Raw genomic sequence first — 23,010 nt, 5'->3', positions numbered from 1 at the left:
CATATGCATGTGCCCACACAACAGACACAAGCTTGATGCAAAGGCAATCAAATGCATTTTCATTGGTTATAGTACTGAGAGTAAAGGATACAGACTCTATGTGCCTAATACAGGCAAGATCATTGTGTCAAGAGATGTTATCTTTGACGAATATGCATCTCAACCACTTGTCTCATGTACCAAACAGCCGTTTATTGGGCCGGAAGATGTATTTGATACTTTGTTGCCTTTATTCAATTCAAATGTGGACAATGTAGAGCCAGTTTCAGCTCATTTACAGCCACCTATGCCTGCTGAAAACGAGCAAAATCAGCAGCTGAACTTGCCCCAAATTGATCCTGAATTGCCTCAAATTCATCAAGATACCTTGGGTGATGCATTGGAAGAGGAAGATGCAGATGCTAGGCAGTCAAAAATTGTTCCTAGATGGCTGGTTGACACTTTGCGTGATAGCAAACAGTCTACATTTATGCTAGGTCGTACACGTGCTGCTTCTCGCCATGCATCTTCACATTATGTGGATACAGCTCTTGTTGCAACGGTACTTGGGAGTTATGTGACTTGCCCCCGGGCGAGCGTGCTATTGGCACAAAATGGGTTTTCAAACTTAAGCGTAAGCCTGATGGTTCAGTTGATCGCCATAAGGCTCGCTTGGTCGCCAAAGGGTATGCCCAACGTGAGGGCATTGACTATGAGGAGACCTTTGCTCCCACTTCACGTATGACTACCATACGTACTGTTATTGCATTGGCTGCCCACAAGCAGTGGCATGTATATCAATTGGATGTTAAAACTGCTTTTTTGAATGGTGATTTGCAGGAGGAAGTTTATGTGTCTCAGCCTCCTGGCTTTGTTCAAAAAGGTGCAGAAAATAAAGTATGCAATTTACATAAAGCACTGTATGGTCTTAAACAGGCCCCTCGTGCTTGGTACCACAAAATTCACACATACTTGACTGCCAAAGGGTTTCAGAATAGTTCAGCTGAGAGTACACTTTATGTACGCCACATTGGGAACAATGTTCTCATCCTTATTCTTTATGTGGATGACATGCTCGTCACTGTGGCCCTGAAGAGGGTGATATTTCAGCTTTTAAAGCTGATTTGCAGCATGCATTTGATGTCACATACATGGGGCATTTACATTGCTATTTGGGCATACAGTTTATACCTTTTGAGGGTGGTATCATGTTATATCAGTGGAGATATGTTGAGCAGCTCCTTGAGCGTTTTCACATGACAGATTGTAAACCTGTTTCTACTCCTATGGAACCAGGTCTAAAACTGTCACTTGAGCATGCTGGTGAGCCTTTTGATGTTGCCACCTATCGGCAAGCTGTGAGATGCCTTATCTACTTACGCTCTACTCGTTTGGACATACAGTATGCTGTTTCCCGGTTGAGCACATTCATGCATTGTCCGAGCACTATGCATTGGCAAGCGTGTAAGCGTGTCTTTCGCTATCTCAAAGGCACTGCAAACTTTGCCTTGTTTTATGGCAGTTCTTCTACACTATGCTTGCTTGCATTTACAGACAGTGATTGGGCAGGTTGCTATGACACGCGAGTGTCAACCAGTGGTAATTGTTGTCTTCTTGGTGACTCATGCATCTCATGGCTCAGTAAGAAGCAGCCTACAGTGGCCACTTCTAGTTGTGAAGCTGAATACAGGGCAGCCTTTACAGCTACTGTGGAATGTGTTTGGCTACAACGCCTTCTAGCCGATCTTGGTGTTGGACAACAGTCCCCTACCACCATTTACACTGACAGTCAAAGTGCTTTGGCAGTTGCACGAAACCCAGTATTTCATGCCCGCACAAAGCATATTGAGGTTCACTATCACTATGTCAGGGAAAGGCTCCACGCAGGAGAGATTGACTTGGCTTATGTGTCTACACATGCCAATATAGCAGATGGGTTTACAAAGCCTCTTTCGAGGAAAAAGTTTGAAGCTTTCCGCAAAGCTTTAAGCTTACAGCCTCTTCCAGGGTAGTCTGCTACACCCTGTCCCCGTTCACACCATTCACTTGAGGGGGGTTTGTTGGTCATGACCACTCCCGGCTAGTTCAGGTGTGAACACAGCTTACTCACGGGCACTTTTTCCCTGTGACTGGACACAGGTTTTTTCCCCGTGTGAACACACTTATGTGTGTTGGGCACTTTGCCCTAGGCCTTTTAGTACTCACTTGTACTTTCATTTTCATATCATTATTGAGTACATCTTTTCCAGCACTCTTGAGCTTCACTCATTTTCTCTCTTGCAGCTGTGTGTGTGTGTGTCTGCGTGTACGCTTCTCCCCCCATACCCAACAGCCCTCACATGTGTGGAGTCGGCTAGCAACAAAGAGAATCACGACCAAAAGGCTAACACCTAGACCACTCAGGACAGCCTCCCACAACTGAAAAAATAGAGAAAAAATAGGGAAAAATACGGAGAGTGGGGAAAAATGAGAAAACACCTAATCCGGGAGGGCACACCCACAACAGAGGCCCTAGTGTATATGTACAGACAGGAGATGACTGCTAACACGTTCCACATCCAAGAGCTGAGAGGGGGTGTTAGCAATCATCTCTTGTCTGTACCATATTACTCTGTAGGGAGTGAGGGCCTCTGTTAGCAGTCATCTCCTGTATGTACCATATTACTCTGTAGGGAGTGAGGACCTCTATTGTGGCTGTGCCCGCCCACTTAGGAGTAGTCTCCATTTTTCCTCATTTTCCATGTTTTTTCCCCAGTTTTGCTAGTCGTTGGGAGGGCTCTCTATGCTAGCCAACTATTGTGATTCTGGCCGACCTAATCTGGTCCTGGCCAACCCCTTTTTCTGTTGGGCGACTCCCATGTTTGCTGGGCGACTGGATTTATTCCAATCGTGGACTTCTCAGGGGCTGTCGGCTGTTTTGTGGCTCGCTGACCAGCAGCCCAGGGTGGTATAAATACCACCCTTGCCCCCCTACTTGTCATTGTACCGGATCTTGTGTATATAGCAGAGTTTATACAGGTTCTCTCTCTCTACACTTATGTGTTTTCTTCAGTTCATCTCTTTTCCGCTGTGCATTCCGACAATCTTACCATCCACTGGATGCTCTCACTTCTTTAAGTAGCCCAATTGGGTTACCAGCCTGATGCTCTGATACCATTAAATGCCAGTCAGCTATACTGAAACCCATGTCGGCTGCTTTAATTGCCCTGTCGGCTACTGGTATTACCCACGACTGCTAGTCGACTGTAGGGTTGGTCGGGTGCTGGCCGACTGGTTGTCTTGGCCTGGCTGACTAGTCACCTAAGCCACCAAAGGGGCTGGCCGACTGCATGGCAAGGGGTTGGGTACCCTTTGCAAGGCTAGCCCATGTTGGGCTGCCTTGGGGCTGGCCTTAGGGCTGGCCCCTTCTATGTGCAATGATCCTAAACATGCCTACACATGCAGCTATAGCTATGCAAGACAACTACACGCTCCTGTATGATGAATTCTCCGAGTGGGTTAAGAGGACTGCCGACCTCTAAGGCTCAGAGAATGACCTACGTAGCTCGTGCCTGACTGTCTTTGGATTGAGGGCTCACAATGGGGTCACGGGCGTATGACAAATATTCCTAAAAAGGTGCTACTTCCGTACAAATGCTGCATTGGTGATCATGCTGGTGTGTCACTGTGTACCCCAATGCAAGGGTGCATGTGACAATGTGTTCGCTGGAAGGTACGAACTCAATCATGAAAAATGTGAAAGTACGAGTACTAATAGTCCGAGGGAAAAGTACCCAACACACTAGAGTGTGTTCACACGGGGAAAAATCCCCTGTTAGCATAAGGTAAAAAGTGCCCATATGTAAGACTGTTCACACCAAGACTTCTCGGAGGCTAACAGATTGTGATTTGTTGTGCATGGCAACCAAGTCAGACTCCTTGATCATATAGTCAACAGTTGTGAGTCATGACTAGATCGGGAGATGGCTTGATCATGGTTTCCCCGATTGCAATCCGATCAAGAGTGACTTGTCTTTTCAAGGACTTGGGAGCTCTCTAAGCTAAGGGCAATTGATTAGAAGTAGAGGGGATGTCACAAATCTTCTAATTGATTACATGTGTACATATGTCAATCATGGATTATGACGTGTGTACATGTTTACCTTGGATTGAAGTTTTAGGCACAGTGTCCTTGAGACTTTGGCCTCACATGTGCATGGATCATATGGGTGGTGTCCATGTAGAGTCCAAGGACATGATAGGATAATTTGGACATGTGTATGGATCTGTGGGTGGTGCCCATGAGGAGTCCAATGACATAAAGGATGATTCGAACATGCGTATGGATCTTTGGGTGGTGCCCAAGGACATGATAGGATCATTCGGACATGTGAATGGATCTTTGGGTGGTGCCCATCAGGAGTCCACAAGGAGACATGAATACGAGACTCATTGACAATGGTGACTTATTGAGAGTGGTGACTCTTTTGAGTGTCTCAAGATTTATGGGCGCGACTTAGGCGCGCCCCTATGGATACTCCTCCCTACACATGTGGTGTACTCTGAAGGCTAGAAAGGATTTATGGTGTACATGATGAAAGATGGGGATTTTCCGAAACAAACCAAGGCCAAACAAGTTATATATACCTAGATGAATCCAGGAACATGCCCAAATTCACCTTTTAGGGACGTGCATGTTATATACTCATGGTAGTCAACCCACAAGACTATATAACTATCAACTCCATTATGCATAGTATGGACTAGATACTACAACATCCCCGCTAACGTCATCACTGCCCAATAGTGGGTGTAGAACTCTGTATCAAGATATGCTCTCACACACGCACTCCACACACACACACACACACATAAGAGCATATATTCACACAAAGGCCATCGTACTGAGTTTCTGCCAAACAAGTTATATGTTGTTCACACAAGTTGGACTATATTTTTAAAACATGTGGACACTTGAGGGCTGTTACTTGGCTGATTATGCATGTGTGGCCACCAAACAGCTCGTTTTTGTATGAAGAGCTGTTTTTGACATGTGAAGGACAGATATAGCATAGCTATTCTTGCACAAGACCTGTTTTTGGGTTGCACACTAGCAAGCTGGGGGCTGATTTTTGTGGTTAACATCATATGTGGGCACATCTAAGCTGGCCGACCTAGTTTTGAGTCCATTATTGGTCGACATGTTACAAGTTGTTTAGGAGCTGTTAAAGTTGTTTTCATCAATTTTTGAGCTGCTAAAGCCATACGGATAGGTATACGGAGTGCTATACAGCCATCCATATGAACTATACAAACATGTGCACACGCTACATGCATCCCCATAAAGACTGTTCAAGCTATTTTTTTAGGTCTCTGGGAGCTGAAATCTGCTTAAAACAAGTTGGTCAACCCTGTTTTGGATATCAAAATCAGGTCAAAGTTATCCAGAGTGATCAATGCTGATCAAAACATTACATACTTACAGGGCACTCATTCCCTTGGCTTATTCTATGCTAAGGGAGGTGATGTTCAACTACATGCTTTTGCTAGATGTTATAGCACACGAGTGTCCACTAGTGGCTAAAATAGCCAACAATGGCCACTTTGAGCTGTGAAGACGCCTTTTGGTAGATCTTGGTGTTGGACGACAATCCTCAAGGCTCATTGCAAGAGAGATTAGCCTGGCTTATGTCTCTACACACGACAATGTGGCAGCTATGTTCACAAAAGCTCTTTCACGAGAGAAGTTTGAAGCTTTGGGCTCATTGCCATTTGGGGATTGATCAACCACATGATCCTTGTACATTTTCACACCACCACGACAAGGGAGATTTGTAGCATATATATGGTAATGATGTGTGGACGTAGACTAATAATGGACCGGAGCACTTTTTTCCTCCTTAGGAAGTTTTTTCCCCCGAGCATATGTACGCGCTCTTATGAGTGTGTAAGGGACCTTACCATGTCACTTCACTTGTACTTCACTCATTCTCATCAATCTACTTGAGTGTTGTGCTTCCATCTATCTCTCCTTGCTTGCTACATCTGTGTGTTGCTACATTGATCTCCACTAGTAATGGCTTTCCCTTTTATAAAAAAATCTTCTAGAGAGGCATACATCCTGAAAAATACCTTTGTTGAACCTAGAATCTCCTTCTCATTGTAGAAGCCTCGAAACTTCTGCTTGAAGCTTGCAATTATCTGCAATGCCCTACAAGGCTTGATTTTTACATACTTAACACAAACATGGCAAAACTTTGCAGGCACTTGGAACAAAAGAAATGGAAAAGTCAAGTAAAAATAAAGAATCCAATACCAAAAAGCAGATAAGAAGGGCAGCGACTCAATGAAATGGCTTAGACAGCTTTGTAACTCCAACTTCCCTGCATACCTGAAAGCACACACGCTCTCTTGAAGTTCTGTATCAAAGGGTCTTTACACACAGACTTCCGGCTCACCATTGGAAGGTGGAGGGAGCCATGGGTTGGTTTGGTGTGCGTGTGTGTGGGGGGGCTTTGTCTGTAAAGACCCCAATTTCCTCTTGTTTGTAAAACAGTGTTTCTTATTAAACAAACTGTTATGCACAAACTCAAAATTCTGATAATGTAGCTTCTCTTACAAAGTCTTGAGGGGAGAAAAATGAGTGACCACCAAGTGTGATATCGAACAGGCAGCCAGCAATAAAGCACTTCCAGAGAAGCCAGTCAATTTGAGAAAATGAACATGAAATGCTGCAACCTGTATCATACAAAAACATCACATTCACTATACAACTTTTTATGATTACAAAATGCAAACAATACGCCCCAACCATTACTCTTTTCTATTATCTCACATGACCTCTAGCTTTCAGTTGTTCAAATGCAAGCCTGATTTTGACCCTACTGGACACAACAAAACATTTACCTATGTGCCTTTTGATAACAATGCTCTGCTAATTCCCAAACCATCCTTGTGCTTTAGGAATATCCAAATCTCCCAAGGAACATGTGCTTTAGAATCATGAGAACAATGACAAACACCAGCATGAAGCTGTGTACCAAGTGCAGCTTCCTTACAACAGCCACTTGTATGCCCAAAAAAAGACTAATAGAACTAAAATAGAGCAATCTCTTATAATATTCCCCCAAAACTGAAACTTACCTGGCAACCCAACTACCTGATACACACACACACACACACACACAATGTACATATATATATGTATATACGTATATATGTATATATATGATAGAGCGGTGCTGCTGGAAGTGGTGATGAAGTAAGCACTGGTGAGGGTAATCCCGGAGTCAAAGTAGGACTCGTAGAGGGACTGGGAGCTACAGAAGCTGATGCAACAGGAACAGGTGACTCTGAAGGAGCACCTGGCACCGGAGTTGTAGCAAGGGGAGGAGGAGGAGTTGGACGTGGAAGAGGTAAAAGATCACTAGCATTTACCAGGAATGGATCATCCAAAAAGTCGGAAGATGCATCAGGTGGAGAGGAATCGATGCCAAACAAGCTCTCATCAAACCGAGCATCACGGGAAATGATGATGTCATCAACCTCCAGATCCCAAAAGCGGTACCCTTTGGATCTCAGACTGTAGCCTGTGAAGATCATCCTCTTTGACTTCGGTGCAAGTGTGGTCCTTTTCTTATCTGGGACATGCACAAAAGCAACACAACCGAAAACACGAAGATGAGAAACAGAAGGCTTGTGGCCTGTAAAAGCCTCCTCCGGTGTCATCCCCTCAACCGCTTTTTTGAGAGAGCGGTTAATGAGATAAACTGAGGTAGCCACAACTTCACCCTAGAAAGCAAGAGGGAGACTTGCATGATGCAACAAAGCACGAGCCATCTCTTTGACGGTCCGGTTCTTTCGGTCCACAACTCCATTCTGCTGAGGAGTGTAAGGAACTATAGTCTGTTGGTGTAAGGAACTATAGTCTGTTGGTGAATGCCCTTCGAAGCAATGAAGTCATCAAATGGTACAAACTCGCCACCATTATCAGTCCAGAAGAATGAAACTCTACCCCCAGACCGATTTTCCACCATCACAATCCAAGTCCTGAAACTAGCAAAAGCATCTGACTTGCGAGCCAGAAAACATACCCAGACTTTGCGAGTGAAATCATCCACAAGAAGAAGAAAATATTGAGCCCCGCCAAGAGACTCAACCTCCATAGGTCTTGCAAGATCTGCATGTATAAGCTCCAGTCTTCGGGTTGCTCGATGAGTGGCCTCCTCTAGAAATGCATCTCGATGATGCTTGCCCATCATGCAAGATGAGCAGATGTGTGAGAGAGACCTGAGCTGAGGTAGTCCGCTGACAACCTGCTTAGAATGGAACTTTTGTAAGGCAGCAATGGGTACATGACCGAAGCGAGAATGCCACAAAGAAGTATCTGCCTCAGAAACCAAAGCCATCAAGGGGGAGAAAAGCTGATGAATATGGGAATCAGTGTGAGGGATCTAGGAAGAAAAATTGGTGATCTTGTAGAGACCCCCATCATGGACTCCATTGGCAACAACCGAGAGAGCCTTCCTGTCAATTACTTCGATGACTTCATCATCAAAGTACACACCAAGTCCCTTCTGAGAAGCTTTGTATACTGAAAACATATTTTTGGAAATCCGTGGTACATGTAGAGCATCATGTAAGGTGGCAGAAAAACCCAAAGAAACATTACCAACACTAGTGACACGAAGCAAAGAGTTGTCGCTGATACGAACTGAAGAAGAGAGAGTCTTGTAGTCCTTGAAGATATGGGCCTGATTGGTCATGTGGGCAGAAGCACCACTATCACCAACCCATTCCACCGCTTTAGGTGTGTCACTAACCTCTTCAAGAGAAGTCATATCTGTGATCACGAGGAATGAATCCTATGAAGAAGTGGATGAATCTATGACTGCCATGTTTGCAACTTTGGCAGATCCCTCCCTCTGAAACTTTGTATTTATCTTTGGTGTTGTCCTTGGCAGATGCTTTAGAAGCATCCTGGGCTTTATACTTGGCTTTGGCTGCTCGAGAATCATCACGACGAGCAAAGCAGCAAGCCTCAGTATGACCTGACCTGCCACAATAATCACATTCATTGCTTTTGTCCTTGGATTCCTTAGAATCCAGTTTACCCTTGCCTTTGCCTTTGTTTTTATTATTGTTGTTGTTGGAGTTCCCTTTTCCGCCTTTGCATTTGCCCTTGTTAGAGGCAACAAAGGCAAGCTCTGACTTGCCTTTTCCACGAAGCATGCACTTGTTGTGGACGTAGTTTTTTTCATACTCCTATGGAAAATATTCCATACTTCCATACCTGTATGCGTATGGTCACGTATGGAAAAACTTTTCATACTCCAGCCAAAAAAGAAAATGGTTTGCATCTTTTCTAGACATAGAGATTAATTGTCAATGTGTGAAAGTCATGACGGATGAAACATGGTCAAATTGTGAAAACCATGATAGATCATCTATCATGGCTTCCACATATTTGAAGTCTCATGGTTCACTTCTTTGAAAATGGCATGTCTAGCCTTTAATTTAAGAACCAAGTATGAAATCCCACATATGGAATTTCTCCAAGGTTTAAACCATACTAATTTCATAGTTCCAGACTCATACACGTATGTGGTATGGTTGCCGTATGAAAAAACTATGCCTACAGGTGACAGGTTTTGGCATTTGCTCACACCACACTCCCTAGTCCCTACTTATGTAACATGTTACATGATACATCATTGATCATACATGTATGATATACAAGTTACAGTAATATAAATATAAAGTCCGGAGTTTGGATTCTGGCTCTACATTATTTATGTTTTTTCTAATCCCAAATTTATGAAGGCAACCTAGGGCTGTAGGAGTGTACCTTTTTGTACCATCAGAAATATACTGAATTTCTAGCATCTCTCTCTCTCTCCAAATCACTCAGGCCCCCAAGGCAGCAACATAACTCTCTCTCTCTCTCTCTCCTCCCTGCCTGTGGGAAGGACTGCAGAGTGATTTGGAGGAATGGCCCCGAGTCTCCAAGAGAAACTCGAGGCCCTCGATGGCAATGAAGGCACTAATCAAGGAGAACAAGAAGACATCCGATTCCAACCTCAATGAGGTGGAAAACAAACTACACAGGCATATCATAGCTCTCGAAGCACGGGTCACGAACCTCGAACAAGAGAACACGGCACTCAAGGAGGAGGTGAGTGCATTGAAAGTGGAAATGGTAGCCATCAAGAATGCTGAGAAGGAAGAAGGGGAGATCAATGACAACACTCTCACGGCCATCAAAGAAGAGATCTCCAAGGAGATCACAAAGGACATGGAGGGAAAGCTCGAAGCCAAGCAGTCAGGATGGGTCGAGGTGGTGAAGAAGAACATCCGTAAAGAAGTGAGGGAGGAAACTCAAAGGGAAGAAAACCAAATCATTCACACCACCATTGAGGAGGAGAAGATGAGGCATGCCCGCCGCCTCAACATTCAAGTCACAAGTATAGTCGAGACACCCGACTCCACTCCCGAGAAAGATGGACAGCTTCTATGCATGAAGCTCGGCTACAAGGAAGAGCACCCTCTCCCCTTCACCAAAGCATGGAGAGCCGGGAAAGACTCAACACGCAAGCGAGCCCTCATCCTACACTTTGCAGGAGAGACGGAGAGGGTCACCTTCATGAGGAAGAGGGTCATACTACGGGGTTTAGAGGGAGCTCCTATTTTCTTGGATGATGATCTCACGAGGATGCAGCTTGAGCATAGGAGAACTTGCATGCCACGAGTCTTACACGCGAGGAGAGAAGGCAAGAAGGCCTTCTATCGAGATGGTCGGGTCATCATTGATGGCCGGCCCATGGATTAGCGGTTTGGGGCCTATGGGACACAGACCAGGCCACTGACAGAGGTACACATAGCAGTATGGAACTGTAATGGTTCACTATGGGTGCAGCCTGGACGACTGGAGCATGTTATGGTAGGGAGAGACATCATACTTCTGACAGAGACACATCAGAGCCCAGAGAGAGGGCTACCTCGAGTAGAGGGATTCCAGTGGGAGTCAGCATACAGGAGGACCACACGCCAGGGTACCTCGAGAGGGTCGGGGGGAGTAGCAGTCCTATTCAGACGGGAGCTACAGGGGAGACTGAGAGTGGTAGCACAGGATCCAGAGGCCAGATACATGTGGATCAGCTTACAGCTCTCACAGGACAGGATTATATACATAGCTCGATGTTACTTTTCTCCGTCAGGATCCTCCTATGTCATTACAGAGGACATGCCATAGGAGGAGGAGACAGGAGCCTCGCCATACACTTGTCTGTCAGAGGAGATTATGCATTATTCTACACTAGGGGAAGTATTTCTTACGGGCGACTTCAATGCCCACACACAGAGCAGCCAGTGTGAGGTGTATGACTATGATGACATGGAGATCCTCCACCCTATGGATCCAGAGGAGATAGGGGCTAGTCGGGCATCAGAGGACACTGGACCAGACAGAGGACATTATGGGGACCACTTACTAGAGTTGGGAGCCAGGCATCGTCTCGTTATTTATAACGGGATGCTACAGTGGCCGGGATCAGGAGGGCTGACATGCTTCCCACATGGGGGTCATACACGGACCGGAGGCACAGTAGTAGACTACATTATGGGGTCTTTGGAGGCATCACAGCTTGTCACCTCATTCTCCATTCCACCTCGTCCTATTGGGGCAGATCATACATACTTGGCATTTTCACTAGCCGGATCACCAGTATCACCAGCCCCCCACATACCGACGCCACACACTACCATCTACTTCACACATGACATGGCAGACATATACACTGGCAGAGTAGAGGATGGGCTCCTACTCATGGATCCCCTGGCATCTATGGATACCATTACAGCCCAGCTCGCATCACTCCTACACACGGTTGCATTACAGAGCTTCCCACATCGTGTACACTCAGGAGAGCCTGCGAGACCTGGGACTATGCCCCAGAACAGATGGTATGATGACGAGTGCAGAGCCCTATACTCACGGCTCCGCATACAGAGAGCCTTGGGAGCCATCACAGAGCAGGAGTCGAGGAGAGAGATGAGGAGACTTACTCGCCGCAAAAGGCGGGCCTTCGCAGAGATACAGGAGCTAGAGATCTTTCATTTCTTCATGAGTAGAGATAGCCCTGTCTCATGGCGGCACTTCAGAGAGCCCCAGACCCCGACACCTATTGCAGACCCATAGACATGGCACACATATGCAGAGGGTCTATACCATGCCCCACAGCAGCCACCTATACCTCAGCCACAGGAGCCTCGACCTACCACAGCTAGCTTCTTTACCCACTCGATGGTACAGGAAGCTATCCGCCGCCTACAGCATGGACGGGCCGCCGACCATATGGGCCTGCAGGGTGAGCATCTCATATATGCAGTAGATTCTTTAGCTCCTTTTCTTGCACACCTGTTTAACAGGGCACTAGCAGAGGGTTTGCCTGCGGAGTGGACGATGCACACCATTGTGCCGATTCACAAAACAGGGGATATGCTCGATCCGAGCAACTACAGGACGGTTATGGTTGGCCACGTGCTGGCCAAACTCTATGGTGCAGTGCTGGAGCAAGAGCTTAGCTTATATGCTGAGCGAGCAGGTTTATGCTCATCAGGGCAGGCAGGCTTCAGGAGGGCTTTCTCTACCACTGACACTTTGAGATGTATGATTGATCAGGCCAGAGTGAGGAAGAGAAAGCTCTATTGCTGCTTTGTGGATTTCCGCAAGGCATTTGACACAGTACCACGAGAGAGGCTCTTTCAGCGCCTGCAGTCTCTTGGCATACCAACAGATATGACATGGGGCATCTATGCATTATATGAGCAGGTTTTTGGGCGAGTCAGATGTCCAGGAGGTATGTCCGAGACTATTGCTAGCACCATTGGTGTGAAGCAAGGATGCCCACTTTCCCCCACGCTATTTGGGTTATACATTGATGAGGTGGCTGACTTCATTACACGGGGAGGCGGAGATGGAGTTGATTTAGCAGGTACCTCAGTACATATTATGCTCTATGCTGATGATATTGTATTAGTGTCTGAGTCCCCAGGTGGTCTACAGCAGCATCTACATGCACTCGATGATTTCTGCACACAGAGGGGTCTTACTGTGAACCTTGGGAAAACCAAGGTTATGGTCTTTCATACATCGAGACAGGGCAGGAGTCAGCTGACATTCACTCTCGCAGGATGCCAGGTGGAGGTGGTGACATCATACGTGTACCTAGGGGTTACCTTCACTGCAGCAGCCACACGCTTTACCATGGGTTCAGCAGCCAGAGCTAGATTGACACGGGGATATGCAGCATTGGCTATGCTAGAGAGACAGTGCCACCAGGCGCATTTTCAGGAGCTTCGGACGAAGGGGTGGCTATTTGACACATTAGTCACACCGGCATTGATGTATGGAGCAACAGTATGGGCGCCAGGCCTTGCTACCCATTGGTGGACACAGATAGAGAGACCACAGGCCCTCATGATGGCACGCATGATACGCAGCAAACCGTCAGTACCTCATGACATTATCCGAGCAGAGTTTGCTGCGCCTCCTATGATGGTAGAGGCCATATTCCAGACTATATGCCTGCTAGACAGATTCAGAGAGATGCCACAGGACAGATTATCATACAGAGCTTTTCAGGCATCTAGACAGTTGGCTGAGGCAGGAGACAGAGGATCATGGTATGCACAGGTCACACATTGGTTCTCACAGCATGGCCTAGACATGGATCATCTACCACCATTCCAGTATGACAGGGATGCACCACATATCCGTCTCTCTCATAGTGAGAGGAACAGAGTATTGAGACAGGATCTATGGCAGCTCTATACACGAGAGACATGGATATCGCCTACACAGCCTCTTCCACCGAAGATGCTATACTACAGAGATCACTTCATGAGTATCACTGATGATGGATTTATAGAGAGGCCTAGATACATGGAGGGCTTTTTACCACACGGCTCCCGAGTGGCTATTGGTCAGCTCAGAGTTTCATCACACCGATTGGAGATTGAGACTGGCAGAGCAGCACGGATCCCCCGAGAGGAGAGGGTATGCAGATTATGCAGAGAGGAGGTGGAGAGTGATCAGCATTATGTATGCAGATGCAGAGCATATACAGCCATCAGAGAGAGATATCCCATTTTATTCAGAGAGCCACATTCCCTACGCCAGATCTTTGAGGCAGCAGACCAGCGCATACTGGGGAGATACATTCTAGACATACAGCGCCACAGAGAGACATTATTACAGGCTCAGACAGCTCCAGAGGGGGGGCGACAAACACAGATTACTACATTTTTTCAGAGATCCATACCCCTCCCAGCCCCTACACGGCAGGGAATTACTCTCCAGAGAGCAGAGACACTTAGAGCCCGCAGGAGACAGAGGACACCTGGCTTTCGGACACCACGCCTATACCAGAGAGAGATGACAGAGATCAGAGCTCAGTTTCACAGAGAGGGTGCAGAGCGACTGGCTCGCTTCAGAGCACAACCAGGCATGTTCTTCAGGGAGCTGTGGACACCCCCTTCACTGATGTATACCATTTTATACCCCCAGTATGGTACAGGATGGAGCTAGCTAGGTTGCATATCATGATTGTATACTCCATGCATATAGCTTTGCATTCTCCTAGTAGTAGAGCTCCATCCCCTGCACACCCAGATTCAGCTTTTTTATTCAGTACTTTTTCATTTTGTTGGGATGACAAAGGATACCCCATACAGGTACTCCGATTTGTCTCATAGGCCGAGTTCGGTCTTTTGGAAGACGTTAATAAAATCTTTCTCTCTCTCTCTCTCTCTCTCTCTCTCTCTCTCTCTCTCTCTCTCTCTCTCTCTCTCTCTCTCTTCTGTCTTCATTTTTGCATCAACATGTTCTCAGTGGTGTTTAGGGCTGAAAGAAGACTCCCAGAGCTTCCGCGTGTTACAAGAATCAACAGAAGAAGGAGCAGCAATAGAGAAACCTCATGAAGCCATGTCCTCTAACAAGAAACCTTCTCTGAAGAAAGGGGCTGAAAAAATCAGCAAGTCCTCCTCTCAGGATGTGCACAGCAAGAAGAAAGGGAGAGGGAGTGTGGGAAATTGAAAGAAGAGAAAGAAGGAAGATCTCTCCAAGATGTAGATCCCTGTCCTCGGCACCTAGAAGAGGGCTTTAGTAATCCAGCCAGCATAAAAATCAGCAATCTTTGCTGAAAATTCAGAAATACAACAGTCCCAAGTGTCAAATGAAGAAAACGCAGCAATCTTGAGGAAGCCTCTGCTCCCGGAAGAAAACGCAGCACCTTCTATGCTGAAATCTGCAGAAAACGCAGCAAACTGTCGAAGTCCCTGCTACAAAACAGAAAACGCAGCTCTCTTCTGCTCAAAGGTCAGCGTTTTTCTCTGATACCATGAAAGAAAGTGAAGCAAATAGAAAACACAGATGTAGGCCCAGGTACAAGACTTGTAAATGCTGGAAACTGATGTTTATTGCTGAAAACTGAGCACGAGGGAAGCCCATAGGTGCTGTACAATGGTAAGAAGCAGTAGCAACTGCTAATGACCTCAAGTGAATGCTGAAAAATGAGATGAACTGGGGGAAAGGGGGGTCAGCCCTTATATACTCCCCAATATGCTGGTCAGCCAGCCATACGGCCAACTGTGGCAGGCCGACAACAGCACAGTAGCATAAAATGCTACATAAAGGCTGAAAATTACCTTTAAAATGGTAGAAAAATGCTGAATAATATTTGCTAAGATATGCCAATGCAAGGCCTCATAAATGGCCAATACAAGCATGAAAATGGTGATGTGTAGACCATCTGGAAATGATATAATCCAACAAATTCTACTTCCATCTTTGAGGACAATATGCAATACCGGAGGCTTGTGGGTTCTCTTATTCACTTGACTTACACCAAGCCCGACATTTCTTACAGTGTTAGTGTTATCGGTCAGTTCTCTTCCACTCCTCCACATTCTCATCGGCAAGCCACTCTCAAGGTTCTTCGATACTTATCTGGTACCTTGGACTATGGTCTCTCTTTCAAAGAAGGCAATGAGCTTGTTGGATACTCTGACGCTGATTGGGAATGATGAGGATACCAAGCGGTCCACTTTTGGTTATTGCTTCACTTTAGGTTCCAGCCTCATTTCCTGGCAATCCAAGGAGAAGGGTACAATCTCAATTTCTTCTATTGAGGCTTATTACCAGGCCTATTTGGATACTTGTTGTGAGCTATTATGGTTGATGCACATGCTGAGTAATCTTGATGTTCGTTCGAGCTCCTCTATTCGCATTCTTACAAACAACCAAAGTGCCTTGGCGTTGGCTCGAACTTCATCTTTTCATGGTAGGACCAAACATATTGAGGTCTATTTTCACTTTGTTCGTGAGTTGGTCATTGACAGCATCATTTCTCGGGAGTATTCTCTCAGGACAACCTAGCTGACCTCTTCACTAAACCTCTTCTTCGAGATTCTCTTGACCAATATGGAAGTCAATCCATCATGCTAGAGGTGTTGGACTGTGTTCATCTCTAGCATTCATCCCATTTATTGCAGCATATTTATATGATGTATTTTACTTAGTCATTGGTATTTTTTCCCACATTTTTAGGCACTTTTCCCAGTCGTAGGTATTTTCACCAATCGCGGGTTTCTTCTATTGGGCCGACTTGGCTATTTGTGTTGTATATAAGAACAGGCCTTTGCCATTTAATCCATTCATCATTTTACTCAAGTGTTGGATCATTGTTGGTTGCTACTAGTCTCTCCTTTGCTTCCGCTTGTTGCCTTCAACCATCATAGTTTGCAACAATAGAGCCTGCTCAAATGAAGAGAGAGGACTCCAATTTATAATTAAGGAGCTCTCATAAACTAGAATGGCAAGTAAAAGCTATAATGACAAGTGGAGAGCTGAAGTTGCAAGTGTGAGGCCACTTGTCTCACTTTGATCCATTCTCCTACCATTCGTCCCAATTTAAGAGATGGTCCTCCCCATAAACTTCATCTCTAAAAATATCTGGACTCATAAACATTCTGGTGCTTCAGCAAGTCCTCCCATTTGCTTAGGTTCCAGACGTAATGATGCGAATGGAATTTCCCTTGGGGGTTGGCCAAAAAAAGTAATCCTCCTAGATTTTAGGAGTGTGTTCCTTTATGTTCCGCCTTAATAGAAATGTATGTGAGCACTATGTAGAACCATGTTTCAAAGCTAGATCTCTCCAAAATCTCGAGAGCTCGCCATATATGCTTTTCACTTGACACTTGAGCTCCAATGCGCATTTCTATGAAAGCATGTCAGGCACCTAGACCAAGCTTCAAACCTCGATCTTTTGTACTCAATAATCTCCCATTCCCAAAGCTTGTACATTAATGCATATCTGTGTTGGGAATCAAGCTCTTACCTACATGTGTGCCCACTCATAAAAGTGTGGCAGTATGTTTCTGTGTAAAGCTATTAAGCCTAGTCCTCTATATGAACGGCTATTAAGCTTGAATACGTGTGCATGTGTGAACATCCTCTAGCAATGTCACGTGCATCCCGCACGTGGATGCCACGTGGACATATCTAAACAATAGGAACAGGATGTAGAGTGGAAACTGGTCCCATGTGAGCCCTAGTCCAGGACAAGTTCGCCAAGGTTCCACTCTAAGCGTCCAAGATACACACGAGGCACACATACGCGGATTCCGAGAAATTTGGTACACAATGGAAACGCGCATTGAATGCCACAGGACCATGCCACTTTTTGATACGTGATGTGATGGTTGGCTTTTCACAAAGACCACCTTTGTGTCATGAAGTTGTTCAAGAAAGCTCTTCTCCATGATACCCATGACGCCATCATTGGTGGTCACAAGGGCATGAATTCAACTTTGGAGAAGCTAGAAAGGCAATATTATTGGCCAAGAATGAGGCACGATGTGTTCACTCATGTGCAACACTATGATGTTTGTCAGAAAGTGAAAGCTCCTCGTGGGAAGAAGATAGGGTTGTTACATCCTTCACCCGTTCTCGAAGGACCTTTCGAAGATATATTGATGGATTTTGTCACAAATCTGCCTCCCAATCCAGGTAAGTGTAATACTTAGAGCTTAACTATTGTTGGTAGATTTAGCAAATTTTATTATGGTTATTCCATGCAGGACCAATGTGACCACCAAAGATGTCACCCACTTGTTCATTCGGCATTGGTACCCGATTGGTGGGATTCCTAGGTCCATAGTGTCAGACCAAGATGCCAAGTTTACCAGTCATTCTGGAGGGCTTTGTTAGATAATTTTGGTACCAAACTGAACTTTTCCAATGCGTTTCACCCATAGACCGATGGCCAAACAAAAATCTACAAGCAGTTGGCGTTCAATGTGGTAAAGTGTTATGTCCACGATCAACAAGGTGAGTGGGAATCATATTTGCCTTTAGTTCAAGCAGTCTTGAATGATTCATTTTCTTTAGCTATTGGCATGACTCTTTATGAAGCAACATTTGGACCATTCCAGTCACTATTGACCAGAACTTCGTCTTCAGTATTTGAAGCGAACACATTGACAAAGTCTTACAAGAGATCTTGGAATCGATCAAAGACGCGTTGGCTAAAAGCACAAGAGGCCTACACTCGACATGCCAATAAAGACTGAAGGGATGTGAAGTTTTCAGAAGGAGATTGGGTTTATCTTCAGATTATGAAGCAACAACTGAAACATGTTGGCAAACGTTACCCAAAGTTATCGTTCAGAAGCTTCAAACCTTTTCCTATCTAGACATAGTTGATGAAGCTAAAGTGATGGTTCCTGAGGTGTCAATGAAGTTGAAGCTACCTCCGAGCTCAACTATGCACAATGTGTTTCATGTCAATTGGCTAAAACCATATGCAGGTCCAATCCCTTCAAAGATTAAAGACAAAGCGGAACAAGACATAGTTGATGAAGCTGAAGTGATGGTTCCTGAACACATCCTTTTGCACTGCTTCAAGCACGGCTCCAGCCGAAGACAAAGACAGTTCCTCACGAAGTTTTAAGACTGAGGGACTCACGAAGCGGTTTGGCTTGTCAAAGAATTCTTCAAAGGCTATCCGACTTTATTGACAAACCACTATCCGGAGGCTATGCAGCTTCTGTCAAGTTAAGCATGTCAAGTTAAGCAGAAGAGGATGTCACGTGCATCCTGGACTTGGATGCCATGTGGACATATGTGAATAGCAAGTGTAGGACCTAGAGTGAAAATTGGTCCCATGTGAGCCCCAATCCGGGACGAGTCAGTCAGGGTTCCTCTAAGCGTCCAAGGTTAGGTGTACAAGTCCTGTACATGGTCTTGGTCAAGTGTGCATTGTCCTACACATGAAACAGTACCAGACCATACTGTGAGTCTCCCTCTAGAATGATGTCACGTGTTCTGAGTGTTTGGTTTGCAACCGGACACCAAGCATCTATAGAAGCATGTAGTTGCATGTAGAATGGGGGGAAACCCTTAGGGCTACCCCAAAAAGGGGTATTGTATCCCTTGAATGGGCAAGGGGTAGCCACCCCAAGGGCCCAAGAGGCCGATGGCCTTGCCCACCAGCCTTCGAAGGTTGTGACCCAATCGGCCATCCCAAGGATTTGCTTTGGCAAGCTATCGGCCAGCCCATTGAGGCTTGGCCAGCCAGCCGACATGACTTAGAGGCCAACCCAGCCAGTCGGCTAGCCCATGGGGCAGCCAAGACTATAGGCGGCCAAGGCATATGGGCTGCCCACCAGCAGCCAGCGTAGGCCCGGTCAGCCAGTTTGGACAAAGCGCACACGGTGGCCAGAAGGGCTGGTGTGAAAGCACATATATAAAATGCATAAGACTTGGTCGTGGGGTATTTTATAAACACGTCAATTCATGCGTGAGCCAGTCGACCAATATAGTAGAAGGGCTATAAATAGCCAAGCGTTGATGTTAGTTGAGCATTTGATAATTCACAAAGGGTTGCTGTATTCCAAGGGCAAGGACAGCCAAGGTAAAGAGTGCAGGTCAAGAACAGATCTTCAAATCTACAGACTTGCATTATTGTGCATCATTCTAATGCGTTATTGTACATCATTCTAATAAAGCAAATACACCATTCGTGGTGGGGGCCCTATAGAGGATATTGGGGACCCCGACTCCTCTCTCTCGCTTTCTCTCTATTTTTGGACATCTCTCTCTATGTTGTGTGTTATCTTTGTCACGAAAGATTGTTGAGTTCTGAACATTGAAGTTCGAATCTATCCACCGAGCTTCCGCATGTTACATTGGTATCAAAGCCTTCTTCAAGTGTGAAGATTCAACCAGAAAACTAGAAAACAAAAGATCGCTTGTGTGGTTGGCTAGACCACCCCTTTCAGTGTGACTCTTGTCCCTAGAGGGACGGTTGGGTTTTAGCCTCCGGAAAGTCTCCCACACGCATAGTGGATGGTTTTATTGCATTCCAAAAAGGAAGTGCATATTCCCACAATGTGCTAAGCTGATGTACAAGGGTGGAAAGCCCAAGACTTCCCAGCCTTCCGCTCCAAAGGCACCCGCTTCGGGCGAAAAAGGCCAAAATAAGAGACAAGGTCTTCCCCAAGACAGAGCACAGGAGACTCTGGCTCCAAGAACTTACTCCAAACCATAAAGACCCGTGGGAAACCGAGTGTAGAAGAGACAGCTCTATACAAGGAGGGCTCCACATCTCTCTATGTTGTGCATTATCGTCGTCACAAAAGATAGCTGAATTCTGAACATTAAAGTTGCAGATTCTGTCCACCAAGATTCTGCATGTTACAAGCAAAGGAGTAAACACCCACTTATGTGTTTATGTGTGTGAACCACCTCTTAGAGGAGGTAGAAATAATATCTAGATATGTGTGTGTTATGACATAAGCAATGATGTTAGAAGAGAACCTTTGTAACCTATAAAGGTACATGTACTTCATTGAAAGAATACAAGCATACAAGCTAATGTATTCAGTCGTGTACTTTCACTCTCCCTCTACCATTCTCTCTCTCTTTTTTCTTTTTTTTTCGTAAAGGTAAGAACGTAATATTATGCAAAGGTAATGTACTTAGGCCTCAAGGCCAACAGCTGGGCTACCATTCTCTCTCTCTCTCTCTCTCTCTCTCTCTCTCTCTCTCTCTCACTTTTTTTTTTGTTGGTAAAACCAGTTGAAATTGCATTATATCATAAATGTACAAAGGGGTTTGACATAAAGAGGATGTCTAAACCCTAGAACTTAAAAACAGTAGTAAAAAAGTTCTATGCAAGAGACATGAAGATCACCCTCGTGACAGGCATCATACAAAGACTGCCTGTGAGGATCTAAAGGACTCGTATGAATGAGACAGTGGCTGACCCAAGAAAGCATAATTATGCTGCATCCATATAATCCATAGTGCCCAATATCGAACCAAAGAGAGGAACAAGGAAAACTCTGACAGGGAATGTGAAAATCTGCCAAATAGCCAAAAGAATTTCCCAAATCTCTACAGATCTCTCTCTCTCTCACACACACACACACACAAGCCCCAGGTCACACAACTGCTCCCTATCCGCACCTGACCTCTACTCGCGCACCGCTCACAGGCTCTGTCTGCCTGCGCTGTGTGTGTCCTTCCGCCTGACCTCTGCTCGTGCGCCATGCACAGGCCCTGCAGGCTAGCACTGCGTGCAACCCTTCTCCTCGCTTTCCCCACCGGTCCAACAAATGGGATGGATTACAGGGAGATTTAAAGAAAGCGATGGACAAGCTGGACACCCAAGCAAACGCAAGTTCAGAACCCAACAGCTGGGGAACTCTTACCAAAGATGTGCTAAAGGCCCTCAGGGACATCTTGGTGTTCCAGGATGACCACTGGGAGAAAGAGACAGCTGAGCTCCGAGAGGAGATGGCAAAGATGAGGCAACAACATGGCAAGCAGGTGGAAACCCTTGAGCGAGAGATTTCAGCTCTCAAACAAGCCTCCCAAGAGCTCACGCACAGAACCAAATAAGACAACTCCTGAAGTTGAGCACATAAAAGTTGAGGAAGCCAAGGTTTGCATCATGATCCTAAACAAGAACGCCCTGCACTGTGGCCTGCAGAAGAACATCAGAACTAAGTACACTGGCTGCCTGTTATGCATGTGCCCCCTCTCAAACAGTGGAGTCATTCCTAAGATCTGGCCTGAGAGTAACTTGCCCCTCCTGTCAGTCAATCAGATCACACCAGTCAAGAAAAGAGAGCTAAAATAGTGTTTGACCAAATTATTGGCAGACTGCATTGTCTCTGATGGTGAAGTCTATTCTTCCTGTATATTTGAGTGACATACAGGAGCCATCCCAAGGAAAAAAATCCTCAATAGCACTGCTCACACATCAGAAGATCTCATTACTCCAAAACTGTTACGCTAATAACTGTCCATATTACAGTGATGGCTTCCAGTTCACTAAGAGTCTCCTGTATTTGAATGTTTTGAACGAGTGAAACTTAACATTGAATCACCAGGAGTCTCCTGTAATTGAATGTTGACTCTTGAATGCTGTGAATACTACAAAAGGATAATTCTCTTCATTGAAAAAAACAAGGCCGACTCAAGTGCAAGTAAAGCTACCCCACTTGAAAACTCAAAACTCCTTGATTTCATGTGTATTACTCACTATGGCATTATCATGTCTAGCATCTATTCTTCCAACTAATATAAGTGTTGATAAAAATTTGCATAAAAGGAATTAAGAGGGGGGGGAAGGGATATGCATGTATAGAGAAAATTTGCATAAAAGGAATTAAGAGGGGGGGGGGAGGGATATGCATGTATAGAGTAGTTGATAAAGGATTGTTTATAGTGATCTCTTACCGTTGCCCCAACTCGGAGGCCATGCACTTGAGAAAGTGGTTGATGAGTCAACAGAAGCCAGGCACGGCCATCTAGCTCCAGTAACCTTCCTCTTACAAACATTTCAGTTACAACCCCAATGTATGATCCAAAGTGCTTACCCTGGCATGTCCGCTGGCACTTTTGCTGGTTATGTTCTTCCACCATACACATTGCTTTTGTGTGCATGATGCAATCATCGTTTCCTGTCTCAGGCCTCTTGGGCA

The 23,010-nt window shown here is 45.5% G+C and overlaps 1 protein-coding gene across 10 annotated transcripts in view; it reads right to left on the bottom strand.

Moving 5' to 3' along the window:
• The window catches only part of CTC1 (conserved telomere maintenance component 1), a 125,319-nt gene that overhangs the window by 100,750 nt on the left and 1,559 nt on the right, over positions 1-23,010 (bottom strand). For all 10 annotated transcript variants that reach the window (XM_086786189.1, XM_086786190.1, XM_086786188.1 and 7 more), the window contains exons 1-4: positions 22,766-23,010; positions 6,578-6,696; positions 6,275-6,349; positions 6,091-6,169 (exon numbers count right to left, since the gene is read on the bottom strand). The exon at positions 22,766-23,010 is cut by the window's right edge. In XM_086786189.1, coding sequence (XP_086642315.1) covers positions 6,091-6,169; positions 6,275-6,349; positions 6,578-6,696; positions 22,766-23,010 — 518 coding nt within the window. The remainder of the gene's footprint in view (positions 1-6,090; positions 6,170-6,274; positions 6,350-6,577; positions 6,697-22,765) is intronic.

This window comes from Cibotium barometz, chromosome 49 (assembly GCF_041138505.1).
Source record: "Cibotium barometz isolate CiBa-2024 chromosome 49, ASM4113850v1, whole genome shotgun sequence".
Classification (NCBI taxonomy): domain Eukaryota; kingdom Viridiplantae; phylum Streptophyta; class Polypodiopsida; order Cyatheales; family Cibotiaceae; genus Cibotium; species Cibotium barometz.
The sequence above is the reverse complement of the archived record's forward strand: the minus strand, read 5'-3'. Positions and strand labels throughout refer to the sequence as shown.